At 37.3% G+C, this 16,880-nt stretch overlaps 1 protein-coding gene across 2 annotated transcripts in view; it reads right to left on the bottom strand.

Annotated features, from left to right (window-relative positions):
• NBEA (neurobeachin) overlaps positions 1–16,880 on the bottom strand; it is a 697,365-nt gene that overhangs the window by 11,301 nt on the left and 669,184 nt on the right. For both annotated transcript variants that reach the window (XM_049778738.1, XM_049778739.1), the window contains 2 exons: positions 12,541–12,696; positions 11,656–11,826 (listed from right to left, as the gene is read on the bottom strand). In XM_049778738.1, the coding sequence (XP_049634695.1) occupies positions 11,656–11,826; positions 12,541–12,696 (327 nt within the window). The remainder of the gene's footprint in view (positions 1–11,655; positions 11,827–12,540; positions 12,697–16,880) is intronic.

Below are 16,880 nucleotides of genomic sequence, written 5' to 3'. Positions count from 1 at the left end.
CAAAATAAAAATTATATTATAAAAAAAGAATAGAAAAAAACATTATAATAGAAATAAGAAAGAAAAAGCAAAGGGAAAAAATTATTCTTTAAAACTAAAGATGAGTCAACTGAGTTAAGATAAGTCAAGGGGTCCAAAAACATTCTTTATATCAGGGTTTCACTTTGCTAATTATACTTTTGCTCTTTTAAGGGTCAGTGTATTAGTCAAGTGTAAGGAGTATAACTTTGGTTTTCTTCCAAGCTCACAAACTCAAAATTACATTTCTGAGAGCTGCTGGATCTTCCTCTGCTTTTAGCATGAAGTAAATTTTCAAAATTAATTAATCGACTATCTATGAGATGTATAAAATTAAGAAATACAATGACATTCCTATAAGCATGCTTAGATTGAGTAATGCAAAACTGTTAGTGATCTTAATGCTCCCCTGCTTTCATCTTAGAGAATGTTATGTCTTTTTTTTTTTTAAATAACTTCTATATATTTCTTTTGGGGGGTAAAATGGTTTTATTGAGAGAGGATTCTAATTGTAAGGAGGAGAGAAAAGAATGAGAGAGAGCACCAGGCACTTTTAATTAATTATTAATTTATTTATTTATTGGTTTGGTCCAACCTGTCAATGCTCAGGATTACTCCTAGCTCTGTGTTCAGAAGATCGCCCCTGGCAAGCTCGAGGAACCATATGGAATCCTAGGAATTGAACCTGGTGTTCCGAGTCAGTCACATGCAAGGCAAATGCCTTACCGTTGTTCTCTCTGACTCCTCACATTAAATGAAGAAAGATAAATCATGTACTTCAAGCTAGATGGTGACAACTCCAGATTGAGGTGTGCCATAGAGGGAAAAAGTTGCGGGCTCAGAGTAGATTGGTATTACCATATCCAGAATTGTCAAATTCTGTACTTTTTCTTTTTCTTTTTATAATTTTTATTGAGAACAATGTGAATTACAAGACTTTCACAGTTTTATTTAAGGTATATAGTGACTAAATTAGGGCTGTTCCCACCACCAGTGACCTCCTGCAGCCATAGTTCCCAGCATGCATCCTATACCTCACTCTTAGCCCCTGTACTGCTAGTGTAACAGGTCCCTTTGGTGTATAGCTTGCTGTAGTTTGGATCTCTTGCTTCTATTGTCATTGACTGATTGAGTATTTAAGTTTGACCATTTTTTATGGCTGGCTGACTCCTGGAACTTCATCTGGCTGCTTTGTGAATCTCTCTGCTCTCATCCTGCATTCAGTGCTCCTGAACTGCTTGGTCCCTGGGTCCCATCCACTTTTTTTTTCTGTTTGTAGGAAGACATAAGGCAGAATAAGATTGTTCATGTTCTGTGGTTCTGTAAACAAGAAAAGTGGGATGAGTCCTGTATAGAAGCTATTAATATAGATAAAAGAAAAAGAAAAAAAAAACCTCCCCCCCCCCAATTTTTTTTGCTTGTTTTGGTTCTGCTTAGTAAGAAATTCTAATAGAAAAGTCTTGCTTGGGATTGGGATAAGAGCTCAGGTCAAAACCAGGCACAGAGGTTGTATAGTTTGTCATTTTTATCCCCAAAGCACCAATAATATAATATGGCATCATTCCTTTTTGCATAGGAACACTAAAATGGGGACATCTTATGTATAGAAACAAGTTCTCATCTAATAGGGATTAAGTTTATAATACAGAGGTGCCTTTCAGCCTGAACATCTGTCATGTGGACTCAACTTAGACTTCAAGTGATTGGATATCAACCATCCAACCCTGAACCCTGGATCCCAACCTTAGAATTGACACAGTTCCCTGCACCAGCACCAGGAATCTAACTCCCATTGGGGGAGGCCCTAATATTGGTATGGCATCAACTTGAGTCAGGGTAGGTTCATATGATATCCTGATGACAAGGAAACAGCAACAATCTTTATCTAAGGGCAGGCTGTCCTACTTCATCATGTAACAGTGAGATAAAATAAGAAGACCCTCTCTCTGAGGATTTGTGCAAAAACCAAGATAACCAATTACAGAAGACTGACTACAACAACCACAACTGAGCAGAACTTTTCCTGGGACCATAAAGAAGAGTCTATCCTAGGCTTCATCCTAGGATCTGTGTAAAAACCAAAATCTCTAATTAAAGAGGACTGACTTTGACAACCGCAATTGAGCAGAATATTTCCTGGCACCATAAAGAAAGACCTTGAGGTATGACAACTATCATGTCTGGAGGCTTCAGTCATTTTTATGATAGTATGCTTCAAGGGTCGACACATCCTATATCTCTTAGGTTAAGGGAATTTTTCTAATTTCCCCAATATTTACTGCACCTATGCAAAACAAAACACAAAGCTTGCCACATCTGCCCCCAATTATTATTTATTATTTTTTTAAGTACTGTACTTTTTCTTTAGCATGTTCTCCATCACCTTGTTTATGACTTTATGGTCTCCCACTTTCTGAGTAAAACTTTCTGATTTTAAGTTCTCCCTTAGAGAACTTGAGGTTCTTTTCTGTCTTGGCTCACTTTTCCTTCTGGTTTCACAAGCTAGGGTGACCCACTCCACTCATTCTTTGTCCCAGAAAAAACATCTGTGCTTAGATTTGGCTTTCCTCTTTGGAGAGTTGCCTTTGCAATCCCCTGGCCCTGACTGTTAAGAGGATAGGGCAGGGATGCAAATATATGTCCAAGTGTGTCACAATGGAAGTTACTGTGGGACTAAGATGGGGGAAGATCCAAGGATAAGGGTGGAAGGAAACGAACACTTATAAGGGGTGTAATGTTAATGCATTCAAGGAGATTACTGCCAATGTATTGTTAGAGGATGATGATGCACCCCTGTAATGGCAATTGGACTGGGACACGCTCCCCTATAATGGACAACTGTTTTAAGAATAAGGTAGAGCTTGGCATTTAGGGAAGGCAGGTTAATACCAGAGCAGAGCCTGCTGGCTGGACTAACATCATGAGCCAGCCCCCAGCACCTCCCACCCCTGCCAGGCCAGGCCTCATAGACAGCATCAGCAAGATTCAACTTGCTATACCTTTCTGTCTCTTTCAAACCCCTGAGCTATAGGCATCTTTCTCCTGTTGCTGTAGCTGGTCATGTCTTTTTCTCTCGAGCTCAAATTTACCTGGCAGACTTCAGAATGTGTATAGCAATGAAGGCAACACTGATTCTACTTCTCTTAATTCTTTCTTCTTCTCTTTCCTCTCCTCTCCCCTCCCCTCCCCTCTCCTTTCCTCCCCCCTCCCCTCTCCTTTCCTCCCCTCCCCTCCCCCTCCCCTCTCTTCTCCTCTCCTCCCCTCTCCCTCCCCTACCCTTCCTCTCCCCTCCTCTTCTCTCTCTCTCTCTCTCTCTCTCTCTCTCTCTCTCTCTCTACCTCTCTCTCTCCCTCTCCCCTCCCTCCTCTTTTCTCTCTCCTCCCTCCTTCCACTGCTTAGGCTAAGTTGATTGTCCCTACAGTATGGTGATGGAACACTGTATAAATTACACCCTACCACTGACAACATGCTAACACCATTTAGAATGGCGACTAAAATTTAAACCACAAAAAAGTGCTCATAGAATGCCTATCATTGCTCAGAGGACACTCAGTAGAAGAATGAGTATTACTTAGCAGGACACCTCAAATCCTCAAATCTCCCCTCCAGCACACCAACATGACACCCACACTTCATATCCAACCATTCTTTTAAATCTCCTCCAGAACATTTTACAAGACTTTTTGTGTTTTCTCAGATTAGTTAGCTTCCTCTTTTGCCTTTGCAACATTTCCTTAGAAGAAAATGAGAGAAGGGAGTTCAGCAGCCAGGTTAGTTTGCCATTTGTTCTACATGTATGGATATTATTATTCTGTGTTTAAATATTGATGGAATAGTTATTTGTTTGTCAACCATCTTAGAGTATCCTGAAATTCATTTATATAATTTGTAAAATTATTCCTCAAAGATAGTCTGGTAAAGTTAAACATACATATGATTTTATACATAATATTATCACTTATTAAATGATTATCTTATCTTTGAAAGAAAAACCCTGAAATCAGAAGTTTGGTCAAATTTATAGAAAGGCTTCTCTGTGCTCAGGGATCACTCCATGCATTGCTTAGGGAACCATATATGGTGCTCAGGATAGAACCAGGTTTGGTTATGTGCCAGGCAAGAACTTCAACCCTGTATTATATGTCTAGCCCTAAAGGGTTCTCAACTTTCCTCCATATATATTACAAGAAAAATAAAAGAAATCTAGTTCTATCTTAAGCAAAGGAAAATAATGCACAATATATTTCCAATTTATACTATATATTTTCTATTAAGAAATAAGTTTTTAAAAGATTTGCTTCTTATATTCAGGTATTTGAAAAACTATTTGCTTTTTCATTACAAGTTCCTAGATCCTTTTGGATAAATGATGAAAGCTGACTATCAGGAGATATTGCTTAGAGCTTCTGAAAACTAAAGAAGAACAAACAAAACATAATTTAGGGCTTTTGGAGATGGTAAACCTGCATCAGGGAAAAGTGTATTTTTTATCTTTTATTTCATTGCCAGGGATAGATGTCACACACCCCAACGATCATTGAAAATCTTGGGAATATTCTGTCACTGTCACATCCCAATTGATGGATGTAGCTGAGGGTCAAAGGGCCCAGAGCAGAGGGAGGTGCAGGTGAAGCCCCCTTCAATGGCCCCAGCTCCATATTCGCCTCCTTCCCAGCCATTACCCACAGAGAATGTCTGTGTGAAGGAATTACTGTGAAAGAGAAAAAAAAAATTAACATCCAATTTTGAGGCTTGTTTTAGGGCAAACATTTGGAAACTCCGGATATAAGAAGCTGAAAAATAAGCAGATGTTATCTAATTTTTATCAAGGTCATACTAACATTTCCTAAATGGTTGATAGGAAAGGTATAAAAGGCTTCAGAGGCTGTCATTTACATATGAGTTTGTCAAGGAGGACGTTTGCAAATGAGACTCTATAACTTTTAGAGAAATGACCAAAGTAGTCACTGCTGTTACCTTAATATTTATTTACAGGGCTAATAGTGTGCAATTTTTGGTCCTTCTGAATCAGAATGGGAGAAAAATCACAGAGTTTCAGCTACTTCTGTTGGAGTTGAAAGATGAAGTTCTTTTTTTGGGGGGGGGGTTGTTTTTTGTTTTTAGGTCACACCCAGCAGCCCTCAGGGGTTACTCCTGGCTCTACATTCAGAAATCTCTCCTGGAAGGCTCAGGGGACCATATAGGATGCTGGAATTCGAACCACCATCCTTCTGCATGCAAGGCAAATGCCTTATCTCCATGCTATCTCTCCAGCCCTGGAAGATGAAGTTCTTGATGGTGTATGACATTAAGATTTTATCAGTGACATAAGTCATTTAACACTCATTATTGAAGGTCTTTCCATTCCTGTCTATACATGAAGTTTTTACCTAAAATCTCATAATAGAATATTTAATCAAAGGGTATAGCAGTTTCATCAATACTCACATTTCAAGATTTACCTTAAATTATATAAGGGCTAGGGAGATAGTTCAACTTATTGGGTGCATACTAGCATGGCAAAATCTTGGGTTTTATCTGTAGTACTACATCGCTCAACCTCCACACCAAGTATTGCTAGATATAGCTATGATGGCTCCTGAGCCTGCAGGATGTGTCCCCTATTTCAATTTTAAAAATATTTATGTTAGATATTTGTATAGTTAGAACTATGCCACTGAAGAGTATGACAGAGATCTGGCTAAGTCCTAAACAAGCCTGGGCCCATGTTTCCACGAGTCACAAGTTAACTCTCAAAACAAAATAGCATTAGGGCTGGGGATGGAGTGTACATCTTCAGTGGGAAACAGGCAGGGCATTCCAGCTCACTCCATATGAGGTCTGAAATTTTATCCTTTGAACCAAGATAACAAAATAGCAACCAAAAGACATTTAATGGGATGGGCTGGAAAATTTCCCAAGAAATCATTTCATCTTATACATAAAATACTCTGAAGAAAGAGAAGATACAGATTTCTTCCTCCCTTGATCCTTCTTCTTCCCTCCCTCCCTCCCTCCCTCCTTCCCTCCTTTCCTCCCTCCCTCCCTCCTTCCTTCCTCCCTCCTTCCCTCCTTTCCTCCCTCCCTCCCTCCTTCCTCCCTCCCTCCCTCCTTTCCTCCCTCCCTCCTTCCTCCCTCCCTCCCTCTCTCCCTCCCTATGCTCCACCATGGCCCCCTCCTCATATTGTTTCAGACCCAGGTCAATGGTCCTTGCAGCCTCCATTCCATAAATGGAAAGGAAAAGCAGAGATCAAATGAAAAGACTTCTTCATGAAAAGTCTCTTAATGTTAGGTGGAAGGGTTGAGAGTTTAACAGCAATGCCAGCCCTTTCCAAGGGCTTCTTATGATGATTAAGGAAGAGATGATTTAACATTTACTAAACCCTAGATAAAATTACTTGCACAGAAGTGAGACAAAATCTTCTAATTTACATGTATGTGAATACACACTTACTAAATACACATTCCAGACTTTGCTAGTGTTTTCATCTCTTATGATATCACTGGTTAGTGATGATGGTGGAGCTGGGTACCAGAAAAGTCATTTTATAAGCAGGGTGGATGAAAACAAAGAGAGGGATGTGGTTTGGCAGATGTTTAGTGACAGGTTGTGTCTGGCAGGAGGGTCAGTGTTCAGAGTTGAAGTACACACAATGGGAGCCCAGGGAAAGGATGTGTGTACAGCTGGAGTCTCTTTTCCAATGAGCTTCTTATTTCATAGTTTGCATAATGCTTACACTTGAGCCAAAAGACTTGTCCAGAGTGCACTAGCAAAAGCTCAATAACAATGCCAGACATACTCCTCAATGAATCTTTATATTTCTCTGAATAGATGGGCAGTAAATTCTCTTTCGAAGTTTTCTATTGCAACAATGTTTTAAGTGTCATATGGATGTATCAATAAGCTCTCTGTGGAGCACTTAATATCTGGCATAAACATTAAAAGTGCACAATCTAAAAGCAGATTGAATTTTGAGCTGAGGTTCTTATACAGTCTAAATGTCTGTGTAAGAGACAACACTGTTGACTTATCCCCTCTTGTGACTATCTTGTTGGAAGCTACAGCACGTAATGAGAAATGTCAAGTCCCAAGATCAATGAAATTTGGGGCTCTAGGGATTAAACAGGAATAGCATTGATCCTTTTAAAGAACACCAGTCAGAGATGGGTTGTAATATATTGCAAAGAGAGGCTCTGGAGGGTAAGCGGCCAAGTCCAAGATACCTACCTGACAAAAAATTCAATCAGCATTCTGCACAAATTGCCTATGCTGCTCGCCTTTCTTTCAGGCAGTGGGCTGCTTCCAATTAAAGTGTGCAAATTAATTTTTATCACTTCCAAATTAGTTTCAGAATTTGTGTAAAAGTCTGTTTCAGATGAAAGCATCTGTCCCTCACTTCTCTATAGTTCTTTTATCTCATCAGGGACCTATTTAAATCTCCAAGAAGATTTTCTATGTTCAATGAAGCCACAAGTTAGAGTAATAATAAATAAGAATACTATAAAATATATTAACAAAACAACTATAATTAAACTGTAACCTATAAAAAATAGCCTTTGCTGATTTATTTGTGAGATAAAATTATAATTGTCTGAAAAATTTCATTGTCTTGTGACAAGTACATCCACAATCTATAATAAATTATAAAATGATTATTATTTCTTAGACATCTAAGTTAGTCACTACGATATATTTGGCACAATGAAACTATATTCTATACAAATTTAAAAAAATCCACAAACATTACCTATTTTTTTTCTCTGTGGCTCTAATAGAGAGTCATGCAATGCAAAAGGAACATAAACACATTAAAGCTAGTTGAATTTATCTTGAGAAAGTTCAGAAACATGTAGAGAGTAAGCCAATGAATCTTATCATTTCATAAAGATACACTGAATAAACATGATTCAGCCTCTGCCATACAAAGCAATTTAATGTCCACTCCAAGACCAATCCTTGCATTTTAATAGCTACTGGGATATTAGGTTTCATGTTGGGACTTCTCCCTTCAAGTCTAGATTAATATGTACAACCCTCAAAACCTAAGGGCATTGTATCACATGTTTTAATATAAATTTAGACATAACTAGATTTTGGGTCTCACAGAGCAATGCATTATGAAACAGAAAACATATCAATGCCTACTCTCTGACCTATAAATTGGTAGTGAGAACAGATTAAAATAGAGGAGAAAAAAATCTTTTCCTTTCATTTTGTGGGTTTTTGTTTACCAGAAGTATATCTATATCAGCATAACAACGGATTTTTTATTTGACTGTATAAGTTGAGTCTGCTTTTACAAAGACTAACAGGGGCTGGAAATGGAGCCTGGTGACAAAGCACTTGTCCTGCATGCAAGGAGCCTATGCTTGATCTCAGATACCCTTTTCCCTCCCCCATACATGCAAGAAGAGTGACTTATATATGGTCTCTTCAGTCATGCATATGTTTACTAGGCTGACCATTTTAATACACTGAATTATAAATCAGTCCAGTCAAGCAAATATTAAACAAAACTATGAGTATGCCTTCCTGATGTCAAATAACTGGGTATTTCTCCAGCCAACATAGCAAGTTAAAAGCAAATTCAGCAAGAAACTAAAACAAAGTTGTGTAGTACCAAAGGTATAAAACTAAAGTGCTTACCATACTAAATTATTGTCTGAAAGCAATTTACGATTCAGTTAATAAATACAAAATTTACTCAAAACATTTAAGTTGAAAAAGTAGTTTTTTGATCAGTTTGTAATAGAGATTCTTAGAAACTTCAGGAAGTCAGAAACTTTAACAATCCAATATATTCAACTGTTAATACAGTGCCAATACTAATAGACATTAAACACAACATTTGTTTGATGTAGACTAACACTAATACTAGTAACTTTGCCTGTTTAAACTACAAGAGCATTTTTCCTTTATATGAAATATAATGAGTAAGACAAGATTATACACATTTTCCACATTACTGTATCTAAGATGGGGCTTGAGGTCATACCAATAAGTATTTATAGCTTATACTTGGTTCTGTGCTCAGGAATTACTCCTGCATTGTTCTGGGGATCATAAGTAGTATTGGGCATAAAACTTGGGTTGGAAGTGTGCATTGTATTATCTCTAGTTCCCCAAATTTTTGACTAAAATATAAACTCCTAAAGATGAAGAGGTATTAAAAAATATTTATTGATGATATACTGTGGTAGTTTCCTAGAATATTATTTAAAGTTTAAATAAAGAACTACATATTAATAAATAGAATATTCACAATTAAGAATATGAACATTTGTGCTAACAGCTCCTGTTACAAGGAACTTAAAAAATCCAGATACTTAACATTGTCTTGCCAGCTACTGTAATAAAGCTATCATCAATTTTTAACCATCTTTAACTTTAAAATATTATTAGAAAATATTGTGCCAAACAGATAAAATAATTGTAATTACACTCTTAAAAGTACTTATATAATATTATCCTATATGAAATATTTTATCTTTGTTACCAAATGGTAACTTATAAAAATAATCCTCTTTTGGGAAATAACATTTTCTGTGTTTCTGAGTTTCATTTTTAAACATGTTAATCAGATTTAAAGCTCTATTCCTATTTAAAATTGATCTAGCCTTACTTCTGTATTCTATTTTTCTTGATAATGAAAGGTAGTATAGATTTGCTGATTATTTCAATTTTTAATAAAAGATATAGTATTACAGATATGCAGAAAATGTTAAACTATGTGAAAATATATTAGATACAATATGTGATAATGTATTATACTTGCAATCAACAAAGCTTTCATTGGTGGAGCAAGAGTTTTATAAAAGCAAATTTTGCTAGAAATTACCTTTCTAAAAATGGATGTGGTCTTTAAAGAAATTGAATAAGGAGGTTAACTTGCTAATAGTTTAGAATATAATGTTAGCTATAACAAAAAGTTGGTAGCTATTTTTCTTGAAGTATCTGGAAATCAAGCAACACTGAACATTTTTTCCACTCCAACTGAAGTCCCAAATTAGTTCACAACTTAGAGAAAATACTGCAGTATAAAATGCACTATACTCATTAGTTTCTATACCCAGAGATATTACTTCATACTGCACATTAATTTGTTCATTCACAATTCTTCATCTTCAGTTATAGTCATGAGAAAAAAGCTTATGTAGCATAATTATGTAGCTCTATTTCTTTCTATATAATTCCCTGACTCTATTTCTATATTTTCTTCTGTATTTTTATGAAGCCTTTATTCCTCTTTGCTGAAAGGAATTTTATTTTTCATATTTTTCCTTAAGTATTTATGACAAAATGTATGAGTTGAGAATTGAAGGAAAAATACACAATTCTGTCTCTTTTCTAAGATATCTCCAGGCTGGAGAGATAAAACAGGGAAAATGGTACATGACTTGCATGTAGCCAACCCCAGTTCTATTCCTGTCACAATAAAGTCCCATGAGTCCCAAAAATTCAATCTTGGAGGCCAAGAGAATTGCAAGTGTGTTCAAGGTAACCACCAGCATTAATGATCTGAGAAAATATTCTCTGTTGTAACAAAAATATTTCTTAAATTCCTGGAGTTCTACTTTGGCAGGGACAAATGTATAGATAACAATTTGCATAATCCTGCCTCAGACTTGCTATTCTATGCTAATCTTCTCTGTATAGTTCCAATTTTTAGTTCATGTGCTGCTGAAGCAAGCCCCAGACTTGCTATTATCAACAAGTTACAGAACTATTCTCTTAGTTTAAGGGAAGCATGTGTATTTAAACTTCCAGAATTTTGGTAACTGAAAACATAATCATTTTTAGGTTCTCATATCATGTGAGTTCTTCAGACCTTCAGACATTTAACAGGATTTCTGGAAAACCTCCTATGTGTGTTACCGTGCCAGGAAACAGACACTTCATATGCAAAAGGAAAAGGTTTCCTCAGGACAAGAATTCTTAGGAATAAGAACTGCTCTTCTATTACAGAAAAGGTCCATGGAAAGCATAGTGAGAAATTCTGAGTTAATCCAGTATTGTTTCTTTTATTAATATTCATTTGTTTAAGACTTTGAGTTTACCATAGAGAATAAGAGGTATCTCAAGCATTTTCTAAAAAAATCATTTTACTTTGGAGTCTCCCACATATTGGAGATTTTAGGGAATATTATAGTTTAAAAATAATAATACAACATGTAGACACCATCTCACAGAAATGGTATCAGTTTGTACACCCCGAATGTTGTTTGAAGGGGGCCATTCTACATGGCAGAGCTGTGATTGCCCATATTGAAGAATACACAAAATCCTACAGTATCAAGAGAAGAAAGACTATGGATTAAGCTAAGAGAGAACATAGGAGATTTAAAGATTTAAAGGACCAGGTGATATTGAAAGGAATTTCCACAGGATGGGAACACTTGAGGAAATAGCTGAGCAGGCAGTCAGTATGAGAGGGAAATGGTATTGCTCCAGGCCAAGGGTTAGAGCTCTGGTTCTTGATTTCAACACTCTGAATACAGTCAAATGCAGCAAGGATTTCTGCCACTTAAACTTGTAAGACTTTAAAGTCTTTTTCACCTCAGGAAAAACAATTAGGAAAATAAAAGAGGCAAAATGCAATGAAATAAATTTGGGCCTGAGAAGATCCCCTCACTTACTGCTATTTGGGTTGTCTCCGATGATGTGGTGTCGGCCGCTCCAGTACCAGAGAAGCAAGGTTGCATCACGGGAGCCAGACACTATGTAGCAGTCCCCTCCAATGTAGGACTCGGACCTTGCCAGGCAGGTGACCACATCCCAGTGGCCAAAAACAATCTGAGTCAACTTTCCTGAAACACAGAAGTGGCAGGTGGAATTCTCTTGCTATTTTTCTTTTCATGGCAATCAACTCAATTTAATTTAACTAGATTTATGAAATGTGACCCCACAGAGACTGCAAGGTAAGGTGATTTGACTCTAGCAAGAGATGTTCCTTCAAAATGACCCAAGGTTGTGCCAGGATTTTTCAGGAAAACAAACAAACAAACAAACAACCCTATAAACAGAACATTCAGGGCCGGAGAGATAGCATGGAGGTAGAGTGTTTGCCTTGTATGCAGAAGGATGGTGGTTTGAATCCTGGCATCACATATGGTCCCCTGAGCCTGCCAGGAGCTATTTCTGAGCATAGAGCCAGGAGTAACCCCTGAGTGCTGTGGATGTGATCCAAAAACAAAACAAAACAAAACAAAACAAAAACAAAAACCCCAGAACATTCATGGTGTTTTTCTTCAGGGTTTGTGCTAGAGTAAGGAGAGATTTAAAGGTGCTTCCTGGATTTTTTTGGGGGAAGAGGAGACAATAGTTTGAATTATTTTACAAACCTGGGCTCATATTAAGGCTCAGAATGGAATGCACTAGAATTCTTTATGTATAACATGAACACTAATTTGACTTTTGGCCACAGAGTGAAAACACATACTTTTTTACTTTTAATTTCATATTGTGTGGGTATAACAATAGGCCTTCTGAAGGGGAATAATGGATTTCATTGTTAAGTTTACCTGTTTCCGTAGAATAAACTCTGAAACTTTTATCCCAGAATCCACAGATGAGAATATAACGATTATCTGCTGTGACCACAAAACAATGTGCATTGATCTGTATGCTCTGGTCAACGAGGTCTGTGATCTGCCTTTTGTTCACACCAGAGTTATTGGCTAAACATAAAATACAACAAAGCATTTAGATCCATAAGAGTTCCACCAATCAGTTGCAGAATGAATACTTCCTGCTATTCACTTACTAGATGCATGCTTTTAAGGCTGTACAATGACTAAGATGAAAACACTTCCCTATAAAGAATATATAGATTGTTAGTAGCCATTATTATTAATGAAGCACCACTGAATTAATAAAAATGAAATCAGAAACTGAATTCTTCCTCCACACTAAATAAATATATGTTGGAAATTCAGGGTAATAAAATTAAAAGATAATATAAATATTTAAATGCAGTAAATTCCAGAGATGTGCACTGTAGGCAAGTTTATTAGTGTCCGACAAGTTCATTAATAATAACAAATAAATATTATCTAACAGATGTTAAATAAGAAAAAAAAAGCATTGGTATCTGCCTCAATCTGTCATTTTCGGATGGTATTTACCATTCCTGTAAAAAGATGTGACCAGAGTAGAGATCTGAGCAAGGGATGCTGTTATGCGGGCAGCCCCACAGGGAACTTAGGGTCAGCAGCTTTAAAGATCTGGATTGCCAATAAACAGCAGGCCCTTCCAGAATGTGCTGGCAGGGGAGTAGAAGAATAAAATAGATAGGAGAAGGATTGGGGAGGAAAGAGGTGGACAAGGAATCAGTGGTGAGCACTGGGACTGAATCTGAATAAAGTCGGGAACTCAGAGACATAGTCTGATTTCCCTAGTGCCTGTCTGTACACCAGCCTGTCCCTTGCTCAGTGCCATCCATTCAGTCTAAATCCATGGGCTGAATTCTTAAATAGAATAGATGTAGAAGATCATCATGACACTCTAACATCAATTAAATCAAAGTACTACTCTTTATGAATAGCCACTCAACCATCATAATTCTTCCTAGAGAAGGTAGATGGCAACAACACAAATAAAACTGTACCAAAAAAACAAGGAGGATAAAAGTTCTCGAGCCACTTAAAATTATATGATTTATCCTTAATTAATCAGAATACAGCTCTTAGTTTTTCCATGGTTACAGCCTCTCTTTAAGAGGCACTGTGGATGTCTGACAGAGAGAAAAGAGCTGACTGAAAATATTCCTCTTTTCCAAACTTGTAACCTTCCCAAAGAGATGCTATTTTGTATAGGGAGATAAGTGAGTAAATAAATGCTCAACATTCATCTTATTTCTGAATTGAGAGATGAAGGTAAATTAACTTATAATATTAAAAACAATACTGACAATAATTCTAATATACAATAGCTTGTAGAATGCTCAATAACTTGATACTTCATTCTTTTTTAGTATATTTTTTATTCATTTAAACATCTTGATTACAAATATGATTGTGATTAGGTTCAGTCATGTAAAGAACACCTCCTTCACCAGTGCAACATTCCCACCACCAATGTCCCAAATATCCCTCCACCCCACCCCAACCCCACCTGTATTCCAGACACGCTTTCCAGTTCCCTCATTCATTCACATGATTATGGTAGTTCTCTGTGTAGTTATTTCTTTTTTTTTTTATTGCATTAATGGCTTTATTGGTCAATACAATCATTTTCACAAATATAACAGCTAATACACTCTCTCATCTTCTTTATCTTTTTTTTTTTGTTTGTTTTTTGGGCCACACCCATTTGATGCTCAGGGGTTACTCCTGGCTAAGTGCTCAGAAATTGCCCCTGGCTTGGGGGGACCATATGGGACACTGGGGGATCGAACCGCGGTCCTTCCTTGGCTAGCGCTTGCAAGGCAGACACCTTACCTCTAGCACCACCTCACCAGCCCCTCATCTTCTTTTTCATTTTTTTTAATTTTCTTTTTTTTTTTTAATGCATAATTTTTTTTATTTAAACACCTTGATTACATACATGATTGTGTTTGGGTTTCAGTCATAAAAGGAACACCACCCATCACCAGTGCAACATTCCCATCACCCAAGTCCCAAATCTCCCTCCTCCCCACCCAACCCCCGCCTGTACCCTAAACAGGCTCTACATTTCCCTCATACATTCTCAATATTAGGACAGTTCAAAATGTAGTTATTTCTCTAACTAAACTCATCACTCTTTGTGGTGAGCTTCCTGAGGTGAGCTGGAACTTCCAGCTCTTTTCTCTTTTGTGTCTGAAAATTATTATTACAAGGGTGTCTTTCATTTTTCTTAAAACCCATAGATGAGTGAGACCATTCTGCGTTTTTCTCTCTCTCTCTGACTTATTTCACTCAGCATAATAGATTCCATGTACATCCATGTATAGGAAAATTTCATGACTTCATCTCTCCTGACAGCTGCATAATATTCCATTGTGTATATGTACCACAGTTTCTTTAGCCATTCGTCTGTTGAAGGGCATCTTGGTTGTTTCCAGAGTCTTGCTATGGTAAATAGTGCTGCAATGAATATAGGTGTAAGGAAGGGGTTTTTGTATTGTATTTTTGTGTTCCTAGGGTATATTCCTAGGAGTGGTATAGCTGGATCGTATGGGAGCTCGATTTCCAGTTTTTGGAGGAATCTCCATATCGCTTTCCATAAAGGTTGAACTAGACAGCATTCCCACCAGCAGTGGATAAGAGTTCCTTTCTCTCCACATCCCCGCCAACACTGTTTATTCTCATTCTTTGTGATGTGTGCCATTCTCTGGGGTGTGAGGTGGTATCTCATCGTTGTTTTGATTTGCATCTCCCTGATGATTAGTGATGTGGAACATTTTTTCATGTGTCTTTTGGCCATGCGTATTTCTTCTTTGTCAAAGTGTCTGTTCATTTCTTCTCCCCATTTTTTGATGGGGTTAGATGTTTTTTTCTTGTAAAGTTCTGTCAGTGCCTTGTATATTTTGGAGATTAGCCCCTTATCTGATGGGTATTGGGTGAATAGTTTCTCCCACTCAGTGGGTGGCTCTTGTATCCTGGGCACTATTTCCTTTGAGGTGCAGAAGCTTCTCAGCTTAATATATTCCCATCTGTTAATCTCTGCTTTCACTTGCTTGGAGAGTGCAGTTTCCTCCTTGAAGATGCCTGTAATGTCCTGTAGTGTTTTGCCTATGTGCTGTTCTATATATCTTATGGTTTTGGGGCTGATATCGAGGTCTCTAATCCATTTGGATTTTACCTTTGTACATGATGTTAGCTGGGGGTCTAAGTTTAATTTTTTGCAGGTGGCTATCCAATTGTGCCAACACCACTTGTTGAAGAGGCTTTCCCTGCTCCATTTAGGATTTCCTGCTCCTTTATCAAAAATTAGATGGTTGTATCTCTGGGGAACATTTTCTGAGTATTCAAGCCTATTCCACTGATCTGAGGACCTATCCTTATTCCAATACCATGCTGTTTTGATAACTGTTGCTTTGTAGTACAGTTTAAAGTTGGGAAAAGTAATTCCTCCCATATTCTTTTTCCCAATGATTGCTTTAGCTATTCGAGGGTGTTTATTGTTCCAAATGAATTTCAAAAGTGTCTGATCCACTTCTTTGAAGAATGTCATGGGTATCTTTAGAGGGATGGCATTAAATCTGTATAATGCCTTGGGGAGTATTGACATTTTGATGATGTTAATCCTGCCAATCCATGAGCAGGGTATGTGTTTCCATTTCCGTGTGTCCTCTCTTATTTCTTGGAGCAGAGTTTTATAGTTTTCTTTGTATAGGTCCTTCACATATTTAGTCAAGTTGATTCCAAGATATTTGAGTTTGTGTGGTACTATTGTGAATGGGGTTGTTTTCTTAATGTCCATTTCATCCTTATTACTATTGGTATATAGAAAGGCCATTGATTTTTGTGTGTTAATTTTGTAGCCTGCCACCTTGCTATATGAGTCTATTGTTTCTAGAAGCTTTTTGATAGAGTCTTTAGGGTTTTCTAAGTAGAGTATCATGTCATCTGCAAACAGTGAGAGCTTGACTTCTTCCTTTCCTATCTGGATTCCCTTGATATCCTTTTCTTGCCTAATCGCTATAGCAAGTACTTCCAGTGCTATGTTGAATAGGAGTGGTGAGAGAGGACAGCCTTGTCTTGTGCCAGAATTTAGAGGGAAGGCTTTCAGTTTTTCTCCATTGAGGATAATATTTGCCACTGGCTTGTGGTAGATGGCCTTCACTATATTGAGAAAGGTTCCCTCCATTCCCATCTTGCTGAGTTTTGATCAAGAATGGGTGTTGGACCTTATCAAATGCTTTCTCTGCATCTATTGA

The sequence above is a fragment of the Suncus etruscus genome, chromosome 8, assembly GCF_024139225.1.
Source record: "Suncus etruscus isolate mSunEtr1 chromosome 8, mSunEtr1.pri.cur, whole genome shotgun sequence".
In the NCBI taxonomy this organism is placed as follows: Eukaryota; Metazoa; Chordata; class Mammalia; order Eulipotyphla; family Soricidae; genus Suncus; species Suncus etruscus.
The sequence above is the reverse complement of the archived record's forward strand: the minus strand, read 5'-3'. Positions and strand labels throughout refer to the sequence as shown.